The following is a 25,685-nucleotide window of genomic DNA, read 5'->3' on the forward strand; positions in this document are numbered from 1 at the left end:
CAAGCTAGCACTGTGAATGTCGCAGAAAGAGGTAAAAGTCATTTTTAAAAGGCGAGTTATCAATTTAAAGGTGGAAATCATGATGAACTCATTGATTTGTTTGTAAAAATAAGGACATACTTTTTAAAAAACATGGCTGTTCCTGTTCTGCTAGCACTAGCAATGTAGCACCGCTAACCGTTCAAATAGCAGGAATTAAAACTCCCACCAGATAAAGATTTAAATTAATAAATCATTGACTTTTTTTTTTTTACATGTAATAGCCGTTTAAATGTTGATTATTTTCAATAATAATAATTATGTTGTTGCTGTAGCCTTGTTCATCTGGCGATCCTCAATTAAAACCTGTATATTAAACAGAAACGAAGAGGTGAAATTCCTGTAAATGTTAATATTTACTCTGAAACAGACGACGGTGCCTCTGCTTCTCCTGCTGGGACGGAAACATTAACGTCTGTTTTCATTATTTATCTGATATGAGAGGCAGGAGCAGAGACGGCCAGACCTGACGCTGAGCAGAGGCTCCTCACCGAGGGGCGGCTGGGTGAACAGGAAAAGAGAGCACTGGAGACTCTGGAGACACTGGAGACACTGGGAGCACTGGAGACACTGGAGACACTGGGAGCACTGGAGTTTCCATTAAATAAGGAACAAAATTAAAATCAGACATGAATGACTCATCAAAAAACATTGTCCTCCCACTTCTATCTTCTTCTTTGTGGTTTCCAGCAGTAGCAACATGACTTTAACATGGAAGCTAACGTGAGCTACCTGCAGTCAGACTTTAGGGAAGCTAATGTGAGCTAGCTGCAGTCAGCCACTCAGGAAGCTAAGACAAGCTAGCTGCAGCCAGCCACTCAGGAAGCTAACGTGAGCTAGCTGCAGCCAGCCACTCAGGAAGCTAACGTGAGCTACCTGCAGTCAGTCACTCAGGAAGCTAACGCGAGCTAGCTGCAGCCAGCCACTCAGGAAGCTAACGTGAGCTACCTGCAGTCAGTCACTCAGGAAGCTAACGCGAGCTAGCTGCAGCCAGCCACTCAGGAAGCTAACGTGAGCTACCTGCAGTCAGTCACTCAGGAAGCTAACGCGAGCTAGCTGCAGCCAGCCACTCAGGAAGCTAACGTGAACTAGCTGCAGCCAGCCACTCAGGAAGCTAACGTGAGCTAGCTGCAGCCAGCCACTCAGGAAGCTAACGCGAGCTAGCTGCAGCCAGCCACTCAGGAAGCTAACGTGAGCTAGCTGCAGCCAGCCACTCAGGAAGCTAACGTGAGCTAGCTGCAGCCAGCCACTCAGGAAGCTAACGCGAGCTAGCTGCAGCCAGCCACTCAGGAAGCTAACGTGAGCTAGCTGCAGCCAGCCACTCAGGAAGCTAACGCGAGCTAGCTGCAACCAGCCACTCAGGAAGCTAACGCAAGCTAGCTGCAGCCAGACTTTAGGGAAGCTAATCTGAGCTAGCTGCAGCCAGCCACTCAGGAAGCTAACGCGAGCTAGCTGCAGCCAGCCACTCAGGAAGCTAACGTGAACTAGCTGCAGCCAGCCACTCAGGAAGCTAACGCGAGCTAGCTGCAGCCAGCCACTCAGGAAGCTAACGCGAGCTAGCTGCAGCCAGCCACTCAGGAAGCTAACGCGAGCTAGCTGCAGCCAGCCACTCAGGAAGCTAACGTGAGCTAGCTGCAGCCAGCCACTCAGGAAGCTAACGCGAGCTAGCTGCAGCCAGCCACTCAGGAAGCTAACGTGAGCTAGCTGCAGCCAGCCACTCAGGAAGCTAACGCGAGCTAGCTGCAACCAGCCACTCAGGAAGCTAACGCAAGCTAGCTGCAGCCAGACTTTAGGGAAGCTAATCTGAGCTAGCTGCAGCCAGCCACTCAGGAAGCTAACGCGAGCTAGCTGCAGCCAGCCACTCAGGAAGCTAACGCGAGCTAGCTGCAGCCAGCCACTCAGGAAGCTAACGTGAACTAGCTGCAGCCAGCCACTCAGGAAGCTAACGTGAACTAGCTGCAGCCAGCCACTCAGGAAGCTAACGTGAGCTAGCTGCAGCCAGCCACTCAGGAAGCTAACGCGAGCTAGCTGCAGCCAGCCACTCAGGAAGCTAACGTGAGCTAGCTGCAGCCAGCCACTCAGGAAGCTAACGCGAGCTAGCTGCAGCCAGCCACTCAGGAAGCTAACGCGAGCTAGCTGCAGCCAGCCACTCAGGAAGCTAACGCGAGCTAGCTGCAGCCAGCCACTGAGGAAGCTAACGCGAGCTAGCTGCAGCCAGCCACTGAGGAAGCTAACGTGAGCTAGCTGCAGTCAGTCACTCAGGAAGCTAACGCGAGCTAGCTGCAGCCAGCCACTCAGGAAGCTAACGTGAACTAGCTGCAGCCAGCCACTCAGGAAGCTAACGTGAGCTAGCTGCAGCCAGCCACTCAGGAAGCTAACGCGAGCTAGCTGCAGCCAGCCACTCAGGAAGCTAACGTGAGCTAGCTGCAGCCAGCCACTCAGGAAGCTAACGCGAGCTAGCTGCAGCCAGCCACTCAGGAAGCTAACGCAAGCTAGCTGCAGCCAGCCACTCAGGAAGCTAACGCGAGCTAGCTGCAGCCAGCCACTCAGGAAGCTAACGTGAGCTAGCTGCAGCCAGCCACTCAGGAAGCTAACGCGAGCTAGCTGCAACCAGCCACTCAGGAAGCTAACGCAAGCTAGCTGCAGCCAGACTTTAGGGAAGCTAATCTGAGCTAGCTGCAGCCAGCCACTCAGGAAGCTAACGCGAGCTAGCTGCAGGCTCTGAGGTTGAATCCAAACATGCGGAGCCTCATGAAGTTCTTATCTGCTTTATGACTTCCACTTGGACTCGGTTGTTTGTGTACTTTGACTTTTGCTGTAAAGCTGCGCAGTGTCAAAGGTCAAACCTGGACTGTATTTAGCTGCTGAGTTTTCAGAACAAGAGGTTTCTGATTCCTGCTTTTTGTGACGATGGAGTTTTACCTCCATGAGCTGTTCACAACCTAACCAGTAGCTGCACGCTGCAAAAAATACAATTCATCTGGAATTTTCTCAACTTTCTAAATGTTTTTATACAAAACTGACGTACCATTAACTTTACAGACAGAAACAGGAGCTTGTTTTACGTAAATAATTCCTAAATAATAATAAATACATTTATTGTTCCACTGGCAGATTATTCCCGTTACCTAGCAACAAAGTTCTGGTTTTACTGAAAAATGTGCATAACAAAACTTTTTTTTACGTTATAATGACATAATCTGCTGGTGGAACAAGAACAGTTTTTATTTAATCAATATTAAGGAATTATTGAGCTAAAAGCTGTAAAGCTTCATGTTGTTTAGTTTTGTTTTAAATGTAGAAAAACATTTTGCACTAGAAACTCAACCAAAATACTTGGTAAAATGTAGTTTTTGCAGTGCACATTCCCCCTCATACTTCCTGTTTCCAGAAATCTACTTTTGAAACTGAATATTTCAGAAAGTTGTAAATATTCAGCTTTTGAAACTGATTTTTTTTTTCCAGAGTTTGGGGGGTAGGGGGGGCTCTCCCTGCCCCCCCCCCCCCCCCCCCCCCCCCCCCCCTCTCTCTCTCTCTCTGCTCCTCCTCCCTCCACCTCCTCCTCTCCTCCCATTGTTGTTGTGGTTCCGGCCAGCAGCCAGTCTTGTGTCAGGTCTGCAGCGCGGAGGTCGCAGTCGCCTCTCTCTGTCTCTCAGACTGACCGGATCCACGGTTCGGCTGCAGACGGAGCCGATCCTGGACGGAGCGCCTCCAGGAGCGCTGCGTAAAGGCGCAGAGTCACCAGGAGCCCAACGGACTCGGTACTCTCCAGCTGTCCTCATATCAGGAGGTTTTGTCCGGTTTCGGTTGCTGGATGGTTGAGCAGCCCGACACGTCGCGGACTTTGCCCCCCGGGATCAGAGCTCCCTGCCCGGCCAGCAGCTCCGCAGCAGCCGCTGCTCCCGGTTCCTGGAGCGTTTTTTCTTTTTCCTCTTGATTTGTTCAGTCGCGTCCGGTTGGGTTTGATTTGGATTCACGGACTCGCTTCATGGAAGGAGATTCCCAATGAAGAGTTCACTCTTCCCCGGAGCGGACCGGGACTCGCAGTGATTTACCCCAACCCGCCTCTGCAGGGGCAAACCGGGAGCAGAGGTGGGTACAAACTGCCCGCAGCCGGGATTTCACTCATTCATTCATTTTACACTAAAAGCTCATTTACCTTACATATTTATTTCTACTAACTCATCTGGGTTTTGGTTTGAGAGGAAATATGAAAAAGCTCCATATATGGAATATGTATCAGCTGGTTTACATCGTGACGCGCAGAATGAAACCAGTTTTGGGTTTTCTGCGCCAAACTGAGTCCGCTGACTGAACCTGTTATGTTTCACAGAGAAGCGGAGTTTGAACTTTGAACTTCAAGCCTGAAACGGACAACAAAAAACTGAAATATGACTTTTTTTGTCTTCCCGGAGTTTGAGACGATCTGATTAAAAGTTTAAAAAGAGTAAAAAATGAAAGTGATTCTGGAAACTGACTGTCTATAAACTGATCACCGCCGGACTGATCGAAGTTATTGATTGGCAGAAGCGCGCAGGTGTCAGTGGCTCCGTGTCATTTCGTTCCCGGATGTTTCCTAACTGAATCCTTTTCGTAGCAAACCGCTGCGTGTTAGTAAATTAACCTTTACACACCGGTGGATTTTTTCATGAAGGAGATAAAGTTTGGATTTTGCTGCAAACTGTTAACGGATCAGTATTTGTTCCGGTTCCGTCCCGGTTCGGCCAGACCGCAGCGGATCCCGACAGAAATAAAATCATTTTTAAGCGACTTCAATGTTTTTATTGGTGTCAAAACCCGCGATGAGTCACAGCAGAGAGAAGATGGAGAAACTTAAAATCATGCGGACGAAGCAGGAACTCAGAAATTATTTTAGATTTTAATTATTTCCAAACGAAGTTGAGAAAGTTTAACTGAACAGCAAAAAAATAAATGTTATAAATTCCAACAAACTTTTAAAATTAATTTAAATTGGTTGTTTTGTGATTAAGGGAAAAAACATGGCAGAAATAGTAGAACAATATTTCCCTGTTAACAGACATAATATAAGGATAGACGCCTCATGGCCGCTCTCGCCTATTGCCGCTGACGAGATTTAGGGCGGCCATCTTGGAGAGGTCCACCACTCCACTCAGCTTATGTGTTTAGCAGCACAATAACGCTGCTAAACATATAACGCTTGATACATTTAGAAATATCAACACATATTTATATAACTATACAAACACAAATAAATAATGATTAATACTGAATAATATGTATTGGATACATGTTGTATATACATACATATATATAGATATATCTATGTTTTCCAGCTGATGAGTTCTATGTTCAGAGATTCAGCAGCAGATTGAGTCCAAACTCCGATGTGAGATTCATCCTGCAGTGAATCCGTCTCTCTTTATAGATTCTCCCTCTTCTTCCTCACATCGTGTCTTTAGAAAACCTTCAAAACAAAACCGGAAGATTTGGGATGTATCTTACTAGTGAAAGAATTACATATAAATAATAGTCTTTACCACCTGTGTAAACTTTGCTGGTGAATGCTATAACACATAAGTTTTATAATATGTGTTATATTGTTTCATTTCTAATATAGACTCTTGTGTCAGATAATCTAAGTCAATGTTAGAGAATAATAATTATTTTAGATTTACAGAATCTCAGTTATCCTTCATAGCGGCTGAACCCGTATTACACCGAGCACTGTAGCTAATATTAGCTGGTATCTCGCCGGTGGACATAAATACAGTAAAGTAATATTCCAATCACAATATATACACAATAATATGTCCATCGTACTTGTGAAATGTTGTCTGTGGAGCCTCACATCAATAATCCATCGATCAGAACAACAATATCCTCAGTGCTGAGGCATCTTCTGCTGTTTTGATTAAGCAAAGTAGGAGGGACGACCTCTCCAAGATGGCCGCCGTATTTCCTGCCCCGGAGCAGCCAATGCGGGGTCTACTCTTATATCTATGGTTCCAACAGCTAGGGTGCGCTGCTCATTCAAAAGTTTAGCCTGCTAGCAAACCTGAATTGGACTAAAAACATTTTAAATCTATTCAAAAATGTTGGAATGTAGCTGTTCCCCGAAAACCACAAGTCGGAAGTGTAGTTCATTAGCAATGGCTACAGGGCTAACAGTGTAGCAAACTTGACTTTAGCTTTTGCGCTGTTGCTTAGTTAGCTAAAGCTGGGTAGAAACTATCCAGCATAGTAAACCTTTCCCTTCACACTAACAGCTCTGCTATTTAACTTCCTCTAAATAAGAAGCTCAGGTTGCTAGCATGTTTGAGTTTAGCTTTAGCAATGCTAGCTATCTTTATAAAAGATTTAAAATCTACTCTGGAGCTGTTGCATATAACTCTTTCTAAAAAATAAAGTTAAGATTTGCCACTCATTGAAAACACTGTCCCAAGGTTAACAAACTCATCTTGCTATCATGTTTGACTTTAGCATTAGCTCTGGTGCTAATCTAGTTAAAGTTGGATGCAAGCCTTTTAAAATCTATTCCAACATGGTGGAATGTAAACCACGTCTCTTACAACAACTAAAATGTACCATCCATTAACCACGGATACCTCTGGGAAAAGGAGATTGGTTTGCTAGCAAGTTTAGCTTCAGCATTAGCGCTGGAGCTAAACATGTTAAAACTGGATTAAAACACAAAAACTTTCCCAATCATTTATATATTTTATATAAATATTACTTTACGAAGTACATAACAAATCAGAATAACAGTTAACCGGATTGCCATCTTCTGTTTTAATGTTTAAACAGGATTCATTATGATAATAAAGATGCTATTATTAGTGTCTCACCATTGTTAAATGATACAAAACTTGGTACAACTTCAGATAAATCGCTTTGTTAGTGTAAGAACTGACAGTACGAAATGGCCAGCAGCCTCGCATAGGAAGCTCTGGTATTTAAATGGAGGCTGACTGGTCGGGTTTATTAAGCGTGAATTATGTGGCAGAAACGCGCCGGCGACGCCGCTTCCCTCCGGTTCTAGATGTGGATAATAAAAAGAAAGCAGGATGCAGTGGAAGTGTTTTGGCTCCGGCTGCAGTTCAGCCGCCATCGGGAGGAATTAGCAGCAACAGGAGAGAGACGGGGGGAGTTTTCCAGGCCCTAATTGAGAAAGAATACGTTTCATTCAGCAAAGCTTGTTCTCCAAGCGCCGCTTGGGTCTGGCGCCTGGGCTCAGCTGGCGCAGCAGGCCGCAGAAAAACAAAAAAACAGAAAATCCCTGCGGTGGCTCCCTGACAGCCCGCCGCCGGCCAGTCTGTCAGGACCACTTCACCTGGCTGCACAGCTGGCAGCCCCTCAGCAAGACACCTCCTACACCATGCTGTAGACATGAGGAGTTTCTCTAAATGTGTAACAGAGTCAGAACCACCGGCCGGCCCAAGGCATAAGCAAACATGGCTGCTACTGCGACAGACGGCACATCGTCTCTGATCTTCATTTTTAACAAAAATCAAGCAGAAACAAAATCAGGCAAAAAAAAAGAAGTCACTTTTTGCAAAAAATGACTTATTATTTTAGTAAGCCGACGATATTTTAGTATCAATCCGACACCAAGTAAGCATAGGACCAGTATCGCTGATACTGATAGTTGAGTTTGACATGTCATCAAATTTCTGATCTTTAGGTGTTTTTGTGGTTATTTTTTATTATTTTCTTCAAACATTGGATGGAACTTAGAAAAAGTTTACAAAATACTTTAATATCATATTAGCCTGATAGACAGAAACGCCAGAAAACAAAAACATTTGTGTTGTCATGAAACTTTGGACACCAAATGACTAAATCAGAGAAATGAAACTTTGACACTGAAAACAAATCTTACAAAGTGTTTTGGTTCAGTTCCTGGTCCGAATATCTTAGTGAGCCTGAAATAAGACAAACTAACTTACAGCGAACCTTTCAGTGAGATATCAGTTCAGTCAACACTTCATTAATATTGATGAAAAGGTGTCAAATGCACATATTTTCACTAATAACTTGGGGAGAATGCCATGTTCATGAAATGATCTCCCGGTTGCTAGGAAACGGTCCGGGCTTGGCCGGGTTGCTAGGAAACGGTCCGGGCTTGGCCGGGTTGCTAGGAAACGGTCCGGGCTAGGCCGGGTTGCTAGGAAACGGTCCGGGCTTGGCCGGGTTGCTAGGAAACGGTCCAGGCTTGGCCGGGTTGCTAGGAAACGGTCCGGGCTTGGCCGGGTTGCTAGGAAACGGTCCGGGCTTGGCCGGGTACTTCTTTCTGTGTCCTTCTAAATCTGCTCTTTCATTGCATCTCTTCAGGCCTGCTACTGCCTCTAGTGGCGAGGGGGCGGTAACACAACTAATATAACTACATTACTAAATCAGAATAACACAAAGTCCCTTTCGGTTTGCGGCAGCGAGGTCCTTCTCAACAAAACTGGTTTACTAGAGCTCAGCGAAGTCGTTTTATTCTTTTAATTCCTTTGGGCTTCGACCGGTCAAGCTGCAGCTCGTATCTATTAACGAGCTGCGCTTGAGGCCGGCCTCCTTTCCAGCAGGGGCCCAAGATGGCTGCCGCAAAGGTCCCACCACAACGTGAGACGTTTCATCAGACAGACAGAAAGTTCATCTACACTCCAGAACTAAAAAGAAAAACTTAGTGAGACAGAAACGGCCTGATGCCAGAGAGGCTGGACGATGTGAGACAGACAGACAGACAGATGGACATCTGTCTGTCTGTCTGTCTGGCGTTTGTTTGTTTTTGACGTCTAGCTTTACAGCGATCAGGACGGTTCGTGTCTCTCTCAGAGGACAGACAGTCTCACTGTCTGTCCTCTGGCTGGTTTACTCCTGCAGGATTGAGAGACTTCCTGTGGCTCCCTGGGGTCCCGATGCGTCAGGCCCCTCGCAGGCTTCCTGCTTCTTCCCCGTGAAACTCAGGTGGTGCGTCGGGACGATGGCGCGCGGCCGCCTGCTGTGCGTCCTCCTGCTCTGCGTGGCGGACGGAGTGGCGGCCCGGAGCGTTCCCCAGATCAGAACCAAAGGTGAGACCAGTTGGTGCCCGAGCCGCTGTTCTGCTCTGCCTGGTGCTGTTTGGGTTTCATTTGGGGGTATTAGAGTAGAAACGCTTGTGGAAACTGTGTCCTGTTCAGTCACCATTTTGCACAACTTTGTGTTGATCTGTCATATAAAGATATTAAAGTATTAAAGTCATAAAACATGGAGCTTCTGTCCCCTAACGCCTGAAAGTCCTTCACATTTCTTTACTTCATCAGAAAAATGTTTAGTTGGCCTTAAATTTAGTCAAAACGTTAAATTAGTGGAGGGATTGTTAACTCTGGTTATTCCATGCACTTTATTTTTCCTGAGACTTTTCTGCTGTTTCTATAGTTTTCTTAGCATTGCAGAAAAATCTCAAGCTTGAGTCGAAGTTTGGTCGGAGCAAATGTGTCGTTAGCGTTAGCATTAGCGTTAGCGTTAGCATTAGCATTAGCGTTAGCGTCGGCGGAGTGTTTCTGCCGCCTGATCCGTGCGAGGCCCAGCGGCCCGGAAGTGTAGATCCTCGGGCCGAGGAGCTTTTCCTGTTTCCGTGGTGCTTGATGGGCCGACGCTGCTGGTTCCTCTGTTTCTGCTCAGCTGCAACCTCATCAGTCCAACTGTTCCCTGCAGCTTCCAGATGAAAGCCGATGATGGCTGCTTATCGTTAGCGGTGTTGGTTTTCAGGGCTGATTGAAACGCAGTGATGGTGTATTTGTCAGGATGTGTGGAAACAGATGCTTCCAGCTGAGGCTTGTTGCTCAGACGGAGGAGAAACGTCTTCAGGAACCGCTCTGGGATTTATCCCCCGTCGGCGGCGCTGTGGAGCAGCGGGTCGCCCATCCCACTAAGCTTTCAGTTTGTTCCTTCACATTATGGATGTTTTTACTGAACTCTTGGTCTCAGCAACATTAAAAAGTCTGGAAAAGATCCACTGTTACTTCTGGTGCGTCGTGAAAACGTCTGAAATTAAAACATGTAAATCAGCGTTAAACTCTAAAACTTGGTCATGGCAGCATTATGTACAGTTTGAGCCGCCTGCACACTTAACCACTGCGACTCAAGGCGGCTGCAGACATTTTCTACAGAAAACGTTTCTGAGTTTGACAAGTCAAACATTTTCAACTCAGTTTTTTATAGCAAATTTTTGACTTTTCAAGCTTAAGAACATATTTTTTGTCTAGAAATCCTGAGATTAATCTTAAATTTCTGAGCTTTTCACTGGAAATGCTCTCCAGACAGTCAGATAATTAAAATAAAACATAAATCTGACACTTGGATGCTGCTGAATTATTATTTATAAAAAGCAGAGCTGTTTGCTGTCAGGTTTTTAACCCCTGACATCCTGAACATTCACTGTTAAAGAGGTTTCTCCTGTTTTTAGGGCGAATCAGGAGCAGCGCTGAAGATTTCCGCGTGTTTTGTAGTTTTCTGCTATCAAACGGCGCGCCGCTGTTGTTGTGCCGTTTCTGTGGGGACATGAAGGTCTCATTGTCCCAGCTGCGTCTCCTCCTGCCAGGCCGGCTGATTGGGCGGCTCGTTTGTGTTGGTTCTCTTGTTGTTTGCCCCTTCGCCTCTGGGTGACAATTCACACCCCATGGTAAGTTCAGCTCCAGGGCAGCGTCCCTGTCTGGGGAAGTTCATTAACGTGGCTGAAGGCTGCCTGGTTCACAGCTCAGACTCGGATGTGCAGGTTTTCAGGCAGATGCGATGGGATTCCAGACGTCTGCGGCGCAGTGGACAGGTTGGGCTTCATCGTCTGAAGAGGGCCGAGTTTGGCGGGTCGTTCTCCACTCCTGCCCCAGACTGTAGAAACCAGGATGATTCTGGCTCCTCTCTTCTCTTATAATGTGAACAAATGTCATCATGTTTTGAATTCTTACTAAACATAAAAAACCATTTCTTTGAATGTGTTTCCTTCATTTGAGCCTGCGTGTCTGATTTTCCACTTACAAGCTTGTAAGCATGTTATTTGTTCCTGAAAGCATTACCTGCCTGCACTCTGGGTGATTAGACAGAAAGGCAGCACTTCACTCCCACCAGGGAACAGATTGCCCTTTCACTTAGTGCTCGCAGGATGCAATCAGACAGAAAATTGCTGGTCCTGAGTGAGTGAGCAGCGGCAAAGGGCTCCGGCCAGGCAGCAGAGCCGCTTCAGGACAAGCGGCCCCCTGTAGCTGACAGTGACACCATCGTAGCTGGGTTATCAGGGCACTCTATCACTGCTTCCTGGCAGCATTAAATGTCAGAGTTTTGTTAGCAACATGGCGCGCTTCTCTTCCTGGTAAAGGGGAATCTCCAGGTTGTCCTTTGTCACATTTTCTCTGAAACCACAGTAGTCTGCAGCTGCTAATCCAGGCTGTGTTATGAACAGCCTGTCTTCAGAAGCCAGACTAATTAGAGCCAAAGATTTCCTCTACTTCTGCTGTCCGTTACCACCTCTTTGTGTTCTCCAGATCTCCGCGCGTCCAGGCCTCTCATCATACCAGGGTATCCAGAAAACACCACAGTGGTGGTTGGTGGCCAGGCGAAACTCTCATGCAAAGTCCACAGGCCGGTTTCCACCAAGGTGCAGTGGCTGAAATCCAGCAGCTCAGGACAAACCGGAGCAGGACCGCCTCGCATCAAGGCCCTGACAGTAAGAACTCATCTGCAGCAGAAGCTCTGCCATTTCATTTGTAATGTTGGGCAAGAATGAAGTCCCTTCTCTAAACTACCATCTCCTCTGCAGACCCTGAAAGGTAATGGCTCCAAGGTCAGCACCCTCCATCTGCTCAATATCACCATGGAGGATGCAGGCGAATACATCTGCATGGCCGAGAGCGTCCATGGGGGGCGGACCGCTCAGGCCATGCAGTCAGCATGGTTGGAAGTCCTGCCTGGTGAGGAAGAGTCATTCACTCCAGATCAATCCAGTCTGCTTTTACCAAACTCCAGAGAGCTAGCTAGTCATCTTTTAGCTAACACTAGCTAGTTATCTTTTAGCTAACACTAGCTAGTCATATTTTAGCTAACACTAGCTAGTCATATTTTAGCTAACACTAGCTAGTCATCTTTTAGCTAACATTAGCTAGTCATCTTTTAGCTAACATTAGCTAGTCATCTTTTAGCTAACATTAGCTGCATCCAACAGCTTTACTCAACTCAGTAAGTTACAGTCTGAAAATTGTGAAAAGTTCTTTGCGTTTTGCTGGTTTTCTGCCTAACACACCTGCGTAGCTCCGCACAGCAGCAGCAGGTCTCCTTCACAGGTGTAAACCCAGCGCGGGCGTCTGCGTCTCAGCACTCATGTTGCGTTTAGAGGCAGCTTGAAAAACCAGGTCACGACGTTTTAACGATTAAATCGTTTTAATGGCTGATAAAGTGACAGAGGACACAGATATGGGAAGTGCGGAAGCTCCTACGGTATCAGATTGACAGAGGAATAACAGAGAGTTGGCCGTTCTAAGGTAAAAACAACAAACAGCTGCCAGTCCAAGGGGGGCACAGCTGACTCTGCAGGTGGGCGATGCCCCCCAATGCTGCCGGGCCTGAAACTGCCTCCTTGCGACCTTAGAGGACCAAACCGAGGTTTGGTGTGAACGCTAACCGACCTCTGACCTCTGGTCCTCCAAACCTCGGTCTGGGTTCGGTTTGAATATGAACGCCCAGCGGACCAGAGACCGCTCCAAAAGCAGGAAGTGGACTACAGAGCAGGGCATTCTGGGTAAATCCAACCAAAGCTAACATGTTAGCCTAGCGCTAGCAGCAGAAATGGCTCCTGGTCTTTAGCCTAAAGAGAAATCCTCCAACCGCTAAAATCCTCCATCTTGTTTCCATCTGGTGAAGAAGGAAGTTGCTCTCAGTGTCTTCAGAGGTTTTTGTGTCGTTTCCTTCAGTGGTTCTTGGTGCAGCGCCCCCACAGGCCAGGAGGGGAACAGGCTGGTTTTGATGAAATTTCAACCTTTTGACCCGCAGTATCTCCTTTCTTAGGTGCCATCAAATCCAGAACAGCAGAAGTGACCGCTGCTGAAATCCGACCAGGTAACTTTTCATTTCATTTTGATTAACTGATTACGGCCAAGCTGCAGCCAGAAGGTCTTTGGTTTGGAGCTCACATGTTCTGCATGTCTGTAGATTACCCTTGGCATGTGAGTGTGTATGATCGTTTGTCCTTCATGTCTCTGCTGCCCTGATATTGACTGGGGCGATGGTGGCATCGGTGGTAGGCGCTCGTCTTGTAACCGGGTTACCGGTTTGAGTTGTTGTGTCCTTGGGAGAAACTCTTCATCCTGCTGGTGGTGGTCAGAAGTGACGCCGCCGCCTGGTAGCCTTGCTTGGCACCATCAGGGTGTGAATGTCTAATGCCAAGACAGAAAGACGTCTCCAGAGGATATGCTGTAGTGTGAGGCGTTTGGGGTCCTCTGGACAAGTACAGGCTGTTGCCAGAGAGTCCTATCCAGAGTGTATTTCGCTTCAGACCCAGTAGGTCGGAAAGATGGGCAAATATGAAATCCTGTAAGAAACAAGAGGCTAGAACATGACTGGCCCTTGAAAAATTCAGCTTCTTGTGTTGATTGAGCAAAGCTTCTCTGTCTGTTGACTCACTTCAGCTTCACTGATCCTTCACCACCCGCCTCCATCCTCTGTCACGTTGCAACATGTTCATTAGCTTCAGCCGGTCCTCTTGCTCGCTCCTCTTCTTGACCCCTTTTCTGGAGTGATAAAGGAGGGAGGGCGATTGCTGTGTTAGCCGTATCGCTCTCAGCCACCCAGTAAGTTGCTGAAGAGGAGGAGGGGTTGGATTGAGGAGGGTCGGGTCATTAAGGCCTCGGTTTCCATGGCAGCTCCATTGTGCTTATGCATATGTGGGGACAGAAAATGCTGATGAGGTGCAAGGTCATAGCTGAGGGCTTACAGATTGAGCCAGAGACTGGCTAATGCTGTGTGGCAGTGGATTAAAACCAGTCCTGGCGCGGCTCTTCTAACACTTCTCTTGAATTTGACAGAGGTTCCTCAGGACCTTGGTGAGGAAGACGCCACTGAAAATCTTCTGCTGGAGCCGGGAAACATTTTGAAGCTGCGCTGCGATGCGAACAGCCGGCCAGGCATGGCGGTCAGCTGGTACAAGGAGGGGGTCAGGCTGCTGGCCACGCCCCGCATCCAGCTGCGTGGCGCCATCATGGAGATCACAGGTGTGACGTATGAGGATTCAGGGCTGTATGCCTGTGTTCTTCGAGGAACTAGAAATCCCGTGCAGAACTTCACAATCACTGTGGCGGGTAAGATGAACAGACATTTGGTTCCTCGTGACAGAAAATCAGATTTGTATCCGGTTAGTGAATCTCACGTCTTGTTATCAGACATGCTGGGATCAGGAGACGACGATGAGGACGACGGCGTGGACGATTCATCTGCTGAAACTGAAAAGGACCAAGTTTACTTCTCTAGGGGTGTGTAGTTGTTTTCACAACGTCTGACTCGGGTTACAGATTCTCCCGTCTTTGTTTCTGCAACCCAAGTTGCAGAAACAAAGACTTGACGTCTGACTGGGCCGAAGACTTTCGGCTCAGCTCGGCCTTTTCCCTCAGACTCAACGTAGATTTGCCCTTCAGAAACGTACAACCAACCTAGCTTGTCCCTCGAAGGCTTTAGATTTGAGTGGAACTTGGGGAAAATAACTTGTAAGCATCCATAACCCCATCAACCCCATATTTCATGCCGCGGCGTTTCATCAAAATCTTAACTTTGTTGGTGTTTGTCTCCACAGGGCCCTACTGGACCCACAGCCACCGCATGGAGAAGAAGCTGTACGCAGTTCCTGCAGGAAACACTGTGAAGTTTCGCTGCCCTGCTATGGGGAGCCCAGTGCCGACAATCCGCTGGCTGAAAAACGGACGTGAATTCAGAGGAGAGCATCGCATCGGTGGGATTAAGGTTAGTGGAAGTCTGACCTTCTTACGAGAGACAGATTTAGTGTTTTCACTCTTTATGATATCTGACTTCAGCTCAGACATCAGCACTGGAGCCTGGTGATGGAGAGCGTTGTGCCCTCAGACAGAGGGAACTACACCTGCGCCGTGGAGAACAGATACGGATCCATCACCCACAGCTACGTTCTGGATGTTTTGGGTAGGACACGGACCATCGCGCTTCAGATTTAACTAAATACAGACGGTATCTGGCTGATGGTACCCAAAGCTTCAGTCAGCACTTGTTAAAGATTTAATTTGAGGGTTGAACAGAAGGTTCCTGGGATTGACGATGACCGCCAGAACAAGGACGGTCAGGCGTCCAGTCCAGTTTTCTACCTGATTGGTGACAAGAAACTGAGGAGGGCTGCAAATTGTTTGTTCACTTGTTTTGGTGGATGTTGAGCACGGGGCCAGTTTCTCTCCCTGCTGACGGGGACAAGAGGTGGAGACTAACGAGAAAACTAACGAGATCGGAAAGTGACCGCAGATCAGAGAGGCCGCTGCCAGAGAGGCAGGCGAACAGACCCAGTCTGATCCCATCCTGGATCTTGTTCTGCTCCCACATTCAGATGAAACATGCTGCTTCAGTGCCTCCTCCTGCCTTGTCTCCATGCAGAGCGCTCCCCCCACAGGCCCATCCTGCAGGCCGGTCTCCCTGCCAACACCACAGCGGTGGTGGGCAGCGACGTCCAGCTGCACTGCAAGGTTTACAGCGACGCTCAGCCTCACATCCAGTGGCTCAAACACGTTGAAAGGAACGGCAGCCGCTACGGTCCCGATGGGACGCCCTACGTTCAGGTCCTCAAGGTTTGCATCCACCGTGGAACGAGTCAGATCGGATCAGACCCGGACACGGGGTTTTGATGCTCACCTTCTGTAACTCATGTCTGGCAGACCGGCAGTCTGAACATGTCCGAGGTGGAGGTGCTCTACCTGTCTAAGGTGACCATGGAGGACGCAGGAGAGTACACCTGCCTGGCTGGAAATTCAATCGGCTTTGCCTTCCAGTCGGCCTGGCTCACCGTGCTGTCAGGTAAACATGATTCTGTTTATATCGTTTAGTAACACGGCATTTCACCAATATAAGCCAGGAGATGCAGACTGTCTTCATACTGCTGCAGGCCCAGGCTCTTCTTCTCCTGTCTCATTGAGGTAGAATAGTCCTGATCGGTGGGCATTGATGACAGGAACCAGAGGAAGAACTGGAGCTGCACCAGTAACTTACGTTCCTTAACAAGCTCTATTAAATCTTCTTGAGACGTTTTGCACTCCTCGTATCACCGGGAAGGTAACTAAGATGCCAAACTGTGACAGCAGTTTCTGTCTGTTTGCACATCAAGTCAAAGTTTTCCAGAAAATGTTTCCAAATGAGGCGAATGAGACGGAGGAAGGAAGAAAAGCACGAATATACCTGCTTTGTTTTATCTCATAAACATAACAGAGTCTTATTTACTCAGATGTTACCAACACGCTGCGGTGTGGCAGCATGAACAAGAGTCGGGTCAAAGGTCAATGTCCCAAAGAGACTCTTTCTTTACCTGAATGTTGCCAGAGGAGTCCAAAGTGACGTCTTGAGTAAAATCCATAAAACTCTCACCTGTAGAGCAGATTTAGTCCTTTTGCAGCTTCAGCCCAGCATTTTGGCCTCCAGCTGTTTGAGTCTCTCTGGTTCCTGCAGAGGAAGAAGCAGCCGAGTCCATGGAGACCATGGAGACCAAGTACACCGACATCATCATCTACGCCTGTGGCTTCGTGGCTCTGATCATGGCCGTCGTCATCGTGGTGCTGTGCCGGATGCAGGTCCATCCACGGAGGGAGCCTTTCGACGCACTTCCTGTCCAGAAGCTGTCCAAGTTCCCTCTGCGCAGACAGGTGCGGCGCTAACAGCTGATCTGGACTGTTCAGCTCTATACTGGTCCATCATTTACATAAATAAAGAGCTTAATGCATAAACAGGCTCATTATGAACCCTGAAGGTTCGTAAGACATCCAGGGAAAACCCGGTGGTAGGTGGCGCTAGAGCGCTCCGCCGTGTTTTAAAGTTACAAACATTCAGAGCAAGAATCATAATGTGTGAGGCCAGCAGGCAGCTGCAGGACGACACAATCAGCTGAACCGGTTTACTGGTGGGTCACAGCAACATCTGAACTAAACCAGCGATGCCAAGCCTGGAGGGCCGCCAGGCTGACGATACACTGTGTCTATAGAAACAAATGTATGATCCAAAAGGAAGGTTGCTGAACTTTAGTCTGTTTTTGTGAAGTACTCAGTGGAGTCCAACTCGTCTGGGAAGTCCAGCGCGTCTCTGATGAGGGTGGCTCGCCTGTCGTCCGGCTGCTCGCCGATGCTAGCTGGAGTTCTGGAGTTCGAGCTGCCGTACGATCCAGACTGGGAGTTTCCCAGGGAGAAGTAAGTCTCAACACAGTCGATGTCCTGCAGCAGGGAGGTGAAAGGTTGTGTCCTGAAATCCTAAAAGGTTGTGAGGTTTCATTTGGCTCAGTAAGAGGTTCAGCTATCGAATCATGTGGGGACCTAAAATAAAAGCCTGCAGGACATTTCTGGCTCTCCAGCCTGTAGTTTAAGAAACCAAAGGTTCAAATTATGGATTTGTACAATTCTCATTTGTCTCTCTCTAGCCTGACTCTGGGAAAACCTCTTGGCGAGGGCTGCTTCGGTCAGGTGGTCAGGGCCGAAGCTTTTGGCATCAACAGGGACTTCCCGGATCAGGCCACCACTGTTGCAGTCAAGATGCTGAAAGGTGAAAATGAAGAAATGAAAGTAAGTGATGAGTTTTCGGCTTTCTGTCGGTCTAAACGACACGGCCTGTTCTTCAGATGACGCCACAGACAAAGACCTGGCAGACCTCATTTCAGAGATGGAGCTGATGAAAGTGATGGACAAGCACAAGAACATCATCAACCTGCTGGGGGTCTGCACACAGGATGGTGAGCTTGATGGTCCTCCTGTCTCCTAAAGCCTGAGTGATCCCAGCCCCGAGGCTGCAGCCACAGCAACCGGCCCTTCATCCTGTTGTTGCCCCTCCTCAGGCCCCCTGTACGTGCTGGTGGAGTTCGCCTCCAAAGGCAGCCTGAGGGAGTACCTGCGGGCCAGGCGGCCTCCAGGCATGGATTACACCTTTGATGTGACTAAAGTGCCTGAGGAGCAGCTCACCTTCAAAGACCTGCTGTCCTGCGCCTACCAGGTGGCCCGAGGGATGGAGTACCTGGCCTCTAAAAGGGTGGGTTCACTTGAAATGTAGGCTCTCCTGCAGTCGTCTCACTGTTTCTGGTACAAACTGACTCCGGCCCCCAGCAGAGAAGGGAAACGTTATGTGGCCCTCAGGAAAAGGTTTGGGGCCCCTGGACTAAGTAATCTGATTACACTGGTGGGACTCAGGGCTTCACAATCTGTTTACATTTCTCCTTCATAGTCGAACCTATAAAATTAGGAGACATTGCTATGGTTTGCGATGCTAACTGTGTTTAGCATCCCAGATGGGTGAAGCGGCTTAATGGCCGATTGGTTTGCGGATCCTTCATTAAACGGCGTTTTGACTCTGAATCCCGCCGGCCGGACCAGCTGTTGTCCTCCCTTTCTCTTTCTACTCTTTGCCCCCTTCACCCCGTTTTTCAGTTCCTTTCATTTTCCCAGCATGCACTCTGTCTGTGAGTGCGTCTTATCAACACGTCTCTTTGTCTGTGCCAGCCGGTGTCTCGGAGCGGCATTCCTGAGCAGCGAGCTGCCGCAGCTTCAGTCCTGTTTACTCTCCATCTGCCTGTCCCTTCGGCTTGCAGGGCTTTGTCCTTCCTAACGTCGCCATAAATCTGTTAGCAAACAGGCGAGCGGAGCAGAGCCGTCGTCTGGCATCAGGTTTCTGGCTCTGCTGAATGCCAGAGTCTGAAACTAACCCACCATTACGGGGAGACCCACAAACCCAGAGCGGTTCGTTCTGCAGCTCCCCACAAATCCCGCGACTATTTCCAATGAAACCAAAATAAACTTAATGACATACGTTGAATGTGGGCAAACACTGCTTTCTTTTTTCCCCTCTTCCTGAAGGGTTGGTTTAAACTCCAGGATTTCTATATAAAGACCATTTTATTTTTGTGGAATTCACTACAATGAGGCCCTGTGAGCTGATTTTAGACTGCCAGTCTTTTCATTTGGGCAGAGAATGTGCAATTACGTTTTACCATACGCCGTGAAATAACAACCCAGACTTATCCGGAAGCTTTCATGACTCTAAAAGCAGAAAGAAAAACATTTTTCTGCCCTCTTGTGAAGTTTATTCTGTGAAAATCAGAATCTGTGATCACACATCCTCACATTAAGGCCTTAAAATGTCCTAATTTCACAAAAATAAAGTAAGTTAGCCTCATCACAGGGTTTGTTTTTTGAGCTAGAACGATTAAATCTAATATGTTGCTGGTAGTTTTTGCTCATTGAACTTTTCTCAGTGAAAAGTTTGACTCGGACGTCTCATAGCATTCTGAGAGGCTACTGCTAACTGGCTGCTAATATAACCTAGCTAGCTAGCTGGCTAGCTGTTTTGCATGTGTCGTGGGTAAGTGCAAATTCATCGCCGGTTGGCTGGACAAAGTTCATACATTTCCATGGAAATGCAGGTCTTACATTTTATTCAGAATGGTCTTAAAAAGTTTTATATTTGAGCTGTGAAACCTCTAGAAACCTTGTTGCTTCAGACCAGCAGCTAACGGAGCAGAACCGAGAGACGGGCCATAAAGTCAGGTCTGTTTCCTGTCTGTGTTCCTGCAGTGCATCCACAGGGACCTGGCAGCCAGGAACGTCCTGGTGACGGAGGACAGCGTGATGAAGATCGCAGACTTCGGCCTGGCCAGAGGCGTCCACCAGATCGACTACTACAAGAAAACCACCAACGTGAGTTTGTGCTGCTGCACTTTCTCACCAGGAAAAGCTCCTGTCAAGCAGGTGGCCTTGAAGTTCATCAGGTTGGCTGAAAGGGGGAGAAAGTTGCTGCTTTTCTGCATATTTTGATGTGGATTCAAAGAAGAAAGGAAGAGGGAAAAATGCCAGATTCACTTAAATGAATTGGCTTCGTTTTCATGAAGCCGAGGTTCAAGCAGCTGGTCAAAGCTCTGCTCTCCGTCTCTGACGAGGTGAGACCCGCGACAACAGCAACCTTTAGCTGAGCCGGTCCCAAACTCCTCAAATTAGGAAGGAACATAGTTGGGATCCAAAGGAGGGAAGACGGCAAACAAGCAAAGGCTGGAGGTGGTGATGAAGGGAGGAAACGAGAGGAAGGAGAGAAGGAGGCTTTGATGCAGGAGAGGAGAACATTTAGACAATGAGAAAGGAAAGTCATGTTGACTCTCCAAACCGATCCTGGCTGGTGAAACTCAGTGGCTAACGTGTCTGCAGGGCCGGCTGCCGGTGAAATGGATGGCACCAGAAGCTTTGTTTGACAGAGTCTACACCCACCAGAGCGACGTGTGAGTCCAACTCTTCCAGAGCCGCGGGGTTCTGATGGAGCCGGAGCTAACGTGGTGGTCTGACCATGTCTCCCTCAGATGGTCGTTCGGCGTCCTGATGTGGGAGATTTTCACGCTGGGCGGGTCGCCGTACCCCGGCATCCCGGTGGAGGAGCTGTTCAAGCTGCTGAAGGAGGGCCACCGCATGGACAAGCCGTCCAACTGCACACACGAACTGTAAGTCAGAAACTCCTCCGTCCGAACGAAACGGGTTTTGGGTTTTGTCCAGGAACTCCGGTCCATTTCCAAGGTGTGAACGCTAACTGACCTCTGACCTCCAAACCTCGGTCTGGGTTCGGTTGAAGTGAACTCTGGTTGGTTTGAATGTGAACAAAAAGCGGACCAGAGACCGCCCCAAAAGCAGGAAGTGGACTATAGTGCAGGGCATTCTGGGTAAATCCAACCAAAGCTAGCATGCTAGCCTAGCGCTAGCAGCAGAAATGGCTCCTGGTCTTTAGCCTAAAGAGAAATCCTCCAACCGCTAAAATCCTCCATCTTGTTTCCATCTGGTGAAGAAGGAAGTTGCTCTCAGTGTCTTCAGAGGTTTTTGTGTCGTTTCCTTCAGTGGTTCTTGGTGCAGCGCCCCCACAGGCCAGGAGGGGAACAGGTTGGTTTGACTCAGAGCAGCTGGGGGTGGAGCAGATGTTCTGGGTCCAGTAGAACCGGGTCTACAAGATATTTGTGCCGGAAAAGTTTTTTTATTTTAGTCTTAAATACAAATCGTTTATATTTTTTGTACAGTTTTGGGTTCATTTCTGCTTTGTGTTCTCTTGATAAAATACTTTTTTTGAGTCTTTATACTCCAGTTATTAATGAATTAATTGCTAAATTAGTTGCCAATAACTTGAGTAATTAATTAAAAGTCGTTTCACGCCTTGTGATGTTGTGATGAAATGTTCGTTTCCCTGCAGCTACATGCTGATGCGTGAATGCTGGCACGCTGTTCCCACCCAGAGACCGACGTTCAAGCAGCTGGTGGAGGAGCTGGACAAGGCGCTGCTCTCCATCTCTGACGAGGTGAGACCCGCTGCAACACCAGCCTTTAACTGAGCCGGCCCAAAACTCTCCCAATTATCCAGTGGTTTAAAACACGTATTTTACACGCCTGGAAAGCGGTGAAGCCGTTAAAGTCTGACGACGTCTCTGAGAACTGAAAAACACAGAAGCAGCAGAAAAACTCTGCAAACTAAAAACGATGTGATTAGGGCTGGGTGATGTGCATTTATTGCTGCAACCACAGGAAATAAAACCAAAAGGAAAAATCCTGCAAATCCATAAGAGCTCCAGGCCACTAGGGGGAGTCTGGCGCATCTGATGCTATCAATGTAAATATCCTGATACTGTAAAAAACCGTGTGTCATGTCACACATCTTTACTGTCTTCCTCCATCTTTCCCCTGACTGTAAATCATCATATTCTGACTTTACCATAAACAAGTAGGATTTGTTGGCTGACTCCCCCTAGTGGCCTGGAGGACTTTTGTGTTTCAGACTTGGTGCATTTCCTGTTTGCAGCATTTTGAGATTTCAGGATTTTCATTTTGTTGTTTGCTTCTAATTTCTGTTATCCGTTTTTCTGTTGAGTTTTTTTCCAGTTGTGTTTTAGAATTTGCATCATTTATGTGTTTGTTGTTTTCACTCGTTTTATTAGTCCCTGATTTTAGCCTGACCAGTCTTCCTCTGACCCCCGCAGTACCTGGACCTGTCCACGCCGTTCGAGCAGTACTCGCCGTCCTGTGAGGACACTTCCAGCTCCTGCTCCTCCGACAACGACTCCGTTTTTACGCACGACGCCCTGTCCACCGACCTCCTGGCCTACCAGGACGTCCGCTCTCGGATCGACCCCAAAACGGCTCTGCGATAGACTCTGCTTCCTGCTGGCGCCTCACCGAAGGTCCAAGCTGCATTTCCCAACTCAAAGGTTTAATTCTCATTGGACTTTTCATGGAAGCCCTTAGATAGACGAAGGCATTTCTATCCACACGGAGCAGTGAGGCCAGCGGAGGAAAACGGACGCAGCGCTCCGGAGAACAAGCTGAACTCTGCTGACGGCGAAACGAGGCGGCGCTGCAGGAAAGACGCTGGAGCTCAAAACTCATTCTGTGCTTTTTCTGCGGTTAGTTTTCCTCTGGAGAGGCGAAGAGCTGCTTCACCAACCCAGAAACCTGAAGACGTTTTAAAGACAAATTACTATTTTGCTATGATAAAAAGTTAAGAAATTGATTGTTGATATAAATTGCTCTATATAATAATATTTTACGTTTGTATTGCTTATTTAAAAAAGAAGTCTTAAATCTCAGGATCTCTCACTCTAAGAAGTTGCCGTAGTGGCAGCAAAGTGCCTGAACTGATGATTTCCTGTGAATATATTAGAATAATAAAATATTTTATGTACATATCAGTGACAGAACAACAGCTGCCTTTCACCAATTATTCTGAATGACATAAATATGATGTTATTGTTGGGAAAATGAGAGAAAATGTTGACCTCAAAGTACCAAACGTATTCAAAGTTTAGAGGTTGAGAAAGGAAAAGAAGCGGTTCGAGAGTTTTACTTGAGAACTCTTCAAATTAAATCTTGAATTTTTTTAAAGAAAATGGAACCACAAAAACAGTTGAGGTTTTGAGTCTTTTGGATTTGAGATTCACTCTAAGCAGTTACTATCTTACCTGTAGTAAATAACACTAGGAAACTTCATTTAGCATTAATTCAGATTAGCTCACCTGAGGCTAAAGCTAACGGCTGATATGAGGAGGACAGAGACAGAGGGAGTCAAAACAACTCATTTTGTGAAGATAATGTCATATTTAAGGAAAAAACAGGATGATTTAAGTGGAGAATGTAGGTTGGAGGCGGTGCGCCATGAATGATCTTCCCCCGTGAAACGGTGAAACCCATAAATACTCATTCCTTTAGTTTGCATTTTTAATTTTGCTTAAGGCAACAACTTTCTGCTCCAAGAAGAAAGAAAATTAAAATAAAATAATGGGAAAAGTCCACACACATCTGGAGTTTCTGTGTATACACAAATACAGTGCTCGCAAGTTTTAGCAGCACTGGAATCCCGTACACCTCTGTTACTACAAGCACTGACAGCAGTCAGTTGAAAGCAAGTTTTCCACTTTTGTGATTGTCTGACTGATAAACGCATAAATTGTTGTGAAAAGCTTAAACATTACTGTGATTCCAGTGGACTGTATGTATGTAGACAATCAAATGCTCCATTCTCCGTTTGTTTCACACAGGAAGACCAATGGTGGCGGACACGCCTCCATGACCAGCTTCTGTCCTGCAAACGTGGACAATTTAAAGATATTTATTTGCTTTGAGACGTCAGGTGTCTCCATATGAAGCCGTTTAATTTACTTACATTTCTGCTTGTTTCACACAGGACAATGATCAGTGGTGCACCACCTCCATGCTTCATCTTCTGTTAATACTTAACAGCTTCTTGGTAAACAAAAGTCCACTGTGACGATAACGACGGCAAAAACACTCAATGTTTCCAAGTAGTTTTGGTCAAATATTCACTTAAAATAAGACAAAACTAACTTACAAGTAACGTCTCAGCAAGATACAGGAGCTTGTTTCAAGTAATTCCTTAATATTGATTAAAACGTTGGGAAAACAAACTTATACATGAAGTCGTCTGCCAGTGGAAACAGAACTTTTGTTTTATTTTAATCTCACTTGGTGAGATTTAGTGTTTTTTTCTGTGTTGTTTTGCGTCCTGGTCATTGTCTGATATGGAAAACTTGTCAGCTTTTTAAAGGAGCTCACCTCAGAAATCTACATTAAATGACTAATGATCATTTATCCGTTTGAACAGAGACGTAAACTTCCTGTGTTGTTTGTGTTCTTGAGATTTATGTCAAGAAAACATTGCAAAAAAACTTCTTACCAAGTATTTCTGGTGCAGTTTCTAGTTCACTCAAAATAAAATAAAACTAACTTACAGGTAACTCTTCAGGAAGAAATAGGAGTTTGTTTTAGGTCGATAATTTCTTAATCTACTCTAAAAACCCACTGACAGATTATTTCACAATCTGTGTGCACTGCGCTGTTACCTAGCAACCCCAGCTCAGCCCAGTCCGTTACCTAGCAACCCCAGCTCAGCCCAGTCCGTTACCTAGCAACCCCAGCTCAGCCCAGTCCGTTACCTAGCAACCCCAGCTCAGCCCAGTCCGTTACCTAGCAACCCCAGCTCAGCCCAGTCCGTTACCTAGCAACCCCAGCTCAGCCCAGTCCGTTACCTAGCAACCCAGTTCCAGATCCACTGGCAGATTACTTCACTTATGACATTTTTCACACGTTATAATAGAAACATAAATAATCTGAACTTTATTGACCAGCTGCTACATGTTGCTAAAGCGTTACTTGTACATTAGTTAGTTCATTTTTGAAGTGAATTAAGACATTTGCATGAGAAACTAAACCCAATACTTGGTCAGATCTGGAGTTTTTGCAGTGACGGAGGATGAACGGCTCTCGGCGTGGGGCCCTGTGGGGACCTGGCCAGGCCCACTGTCACGGCTGACAGGGGGCTGTGTGATTGATTTCAAATAGAGGAGGAGGGGCCGCTCCATTGTGTGACTGTAACCCTTCACCCGGCCCAATCTGGTGGCGAGGGGCGGCCGGGTCCACAGCCGGGCCGGACAATGGGGCTTTGCCGGCTTAATGGGTGTGACTACAGCCTGGAGCAGCTCTTTGGGAAGCTGGAGCTGCTGTGTAAATGAAGAGGCTCTTATTATGCTAATGTCTCCTTCAAACGCCCCGATCCTGGTGCCTGGGCCTCCTGTCTCTTTAAATTACAAATCTTAATTCGAAGCAGCTGTAGACATTTCTCCTGAGTCTGAAAAACAAACAGCAGGAAATTAAAAGGGAAACTTTTATCCTCCCTCTTTCCATCATTTTGTGTTTGTTAGGATTCAACCATTTCTGGTTTATTGTGTGTTTTTATAGAAATTTATCTTTTATTGGCATTTAAATTCACCTGATTTTTACATTCCTGTAAACTGAACTACCAACTCAATTTGTAAACTTTGTCCTCAAGCAGAGAATTATTCTAGAAATATCTAATTTATTTGTCTATTGTTCTGTTTTTATATGAAATAAAGTATAATTTAAAATAAAGCTGCTCTACCTTTCTCA

The 25,685-nt window shown here is 46.9% G+C and overlaps 1 protein-coding gene across 1 annotated transcript; it reads left to right on the forward strand.

Annotated features, from left to right (window-relative positions):
- Window positions 1-3,623: 3,623 nt before the first annotated feature.
- On the forward strand, window positions 3,624-25,685 carry fgfr4 (fibroblast growth factor receptor 4). The gene is made up of 21 exons (XM_008401953.3): window positions 3,624-4,131; window positions 8,890-9,077; window positions 11,526-11,707; window positions 11,801-11,951; window positions 13,042-13,092; window positions 14,058-14,330; window positions 14,412-14,501; window positions 14,819-14,985; window positions 15,057-15,180; window positions 15,640-15,830; window positions 15,918-16,056; window positions 16,702-16,895; window positions 17,287-17,432; window positions 17,660-17,781; window positions 17,858-17,968; window positions 18,071-18,261; window positions 19,800-19,922; window positions 20,424-20,494; window positions 20,573-20,710; window positions 21,445-21,550; window positions 22,226-25,685. Exons 2-21 carry the CDS (start codon window positions 8,990-8,992, stop codon window positions 22,394-22,396), a joined length of 2,829 nt encoding a protein of 942 aa, XP_008400175.3. The 5' UTR covers window positions 3,624-4,131; window positions 8,890-8,989; the 3' UTR covers window positions 22,397-25,685.

This window comes from Poecilia reticulata, chromosome 14 (assembly GCF_904066995.2).
Source record: "Poecilia reticulata chromosome 14, P_reticulata-male-v2, whole genome shotgun sequence".
In the NCBI taxonomy this organism is placed as follows: Eukaryota; Metazoa; Chordata; class Actinopteri; order Cyprinodontiformes; family Poeciliidae; genus Poecilia; species Poecilia reticulata.

Excerpts from the sequence above, each read along its gene's own strand:
- fgfr4 (XM_008401953.3), top strand. The coding sequence starts at position 8,990 with ATGGCGCGCGGCCGCCTGCTGTGCGTCCTCCTGCTCTGCGTGGCGGAC. Across the intron at positions 9,078-11,525 it reads TCCCCAGATCAGAACCAAAG|ATCTCCGCGCGTCCAGGCCT; the intron begins GTGAGACCAGTT and ends TGTGTTCTCCAG. Across the intron at positions 19,923-20,423 it reads ACTACAAGAAAACCACCAAC|GGCCGGCTGCCGGTGAAATG; the intron begins GTGAGTTTGTGC and ends ACGTGTCTGCAG.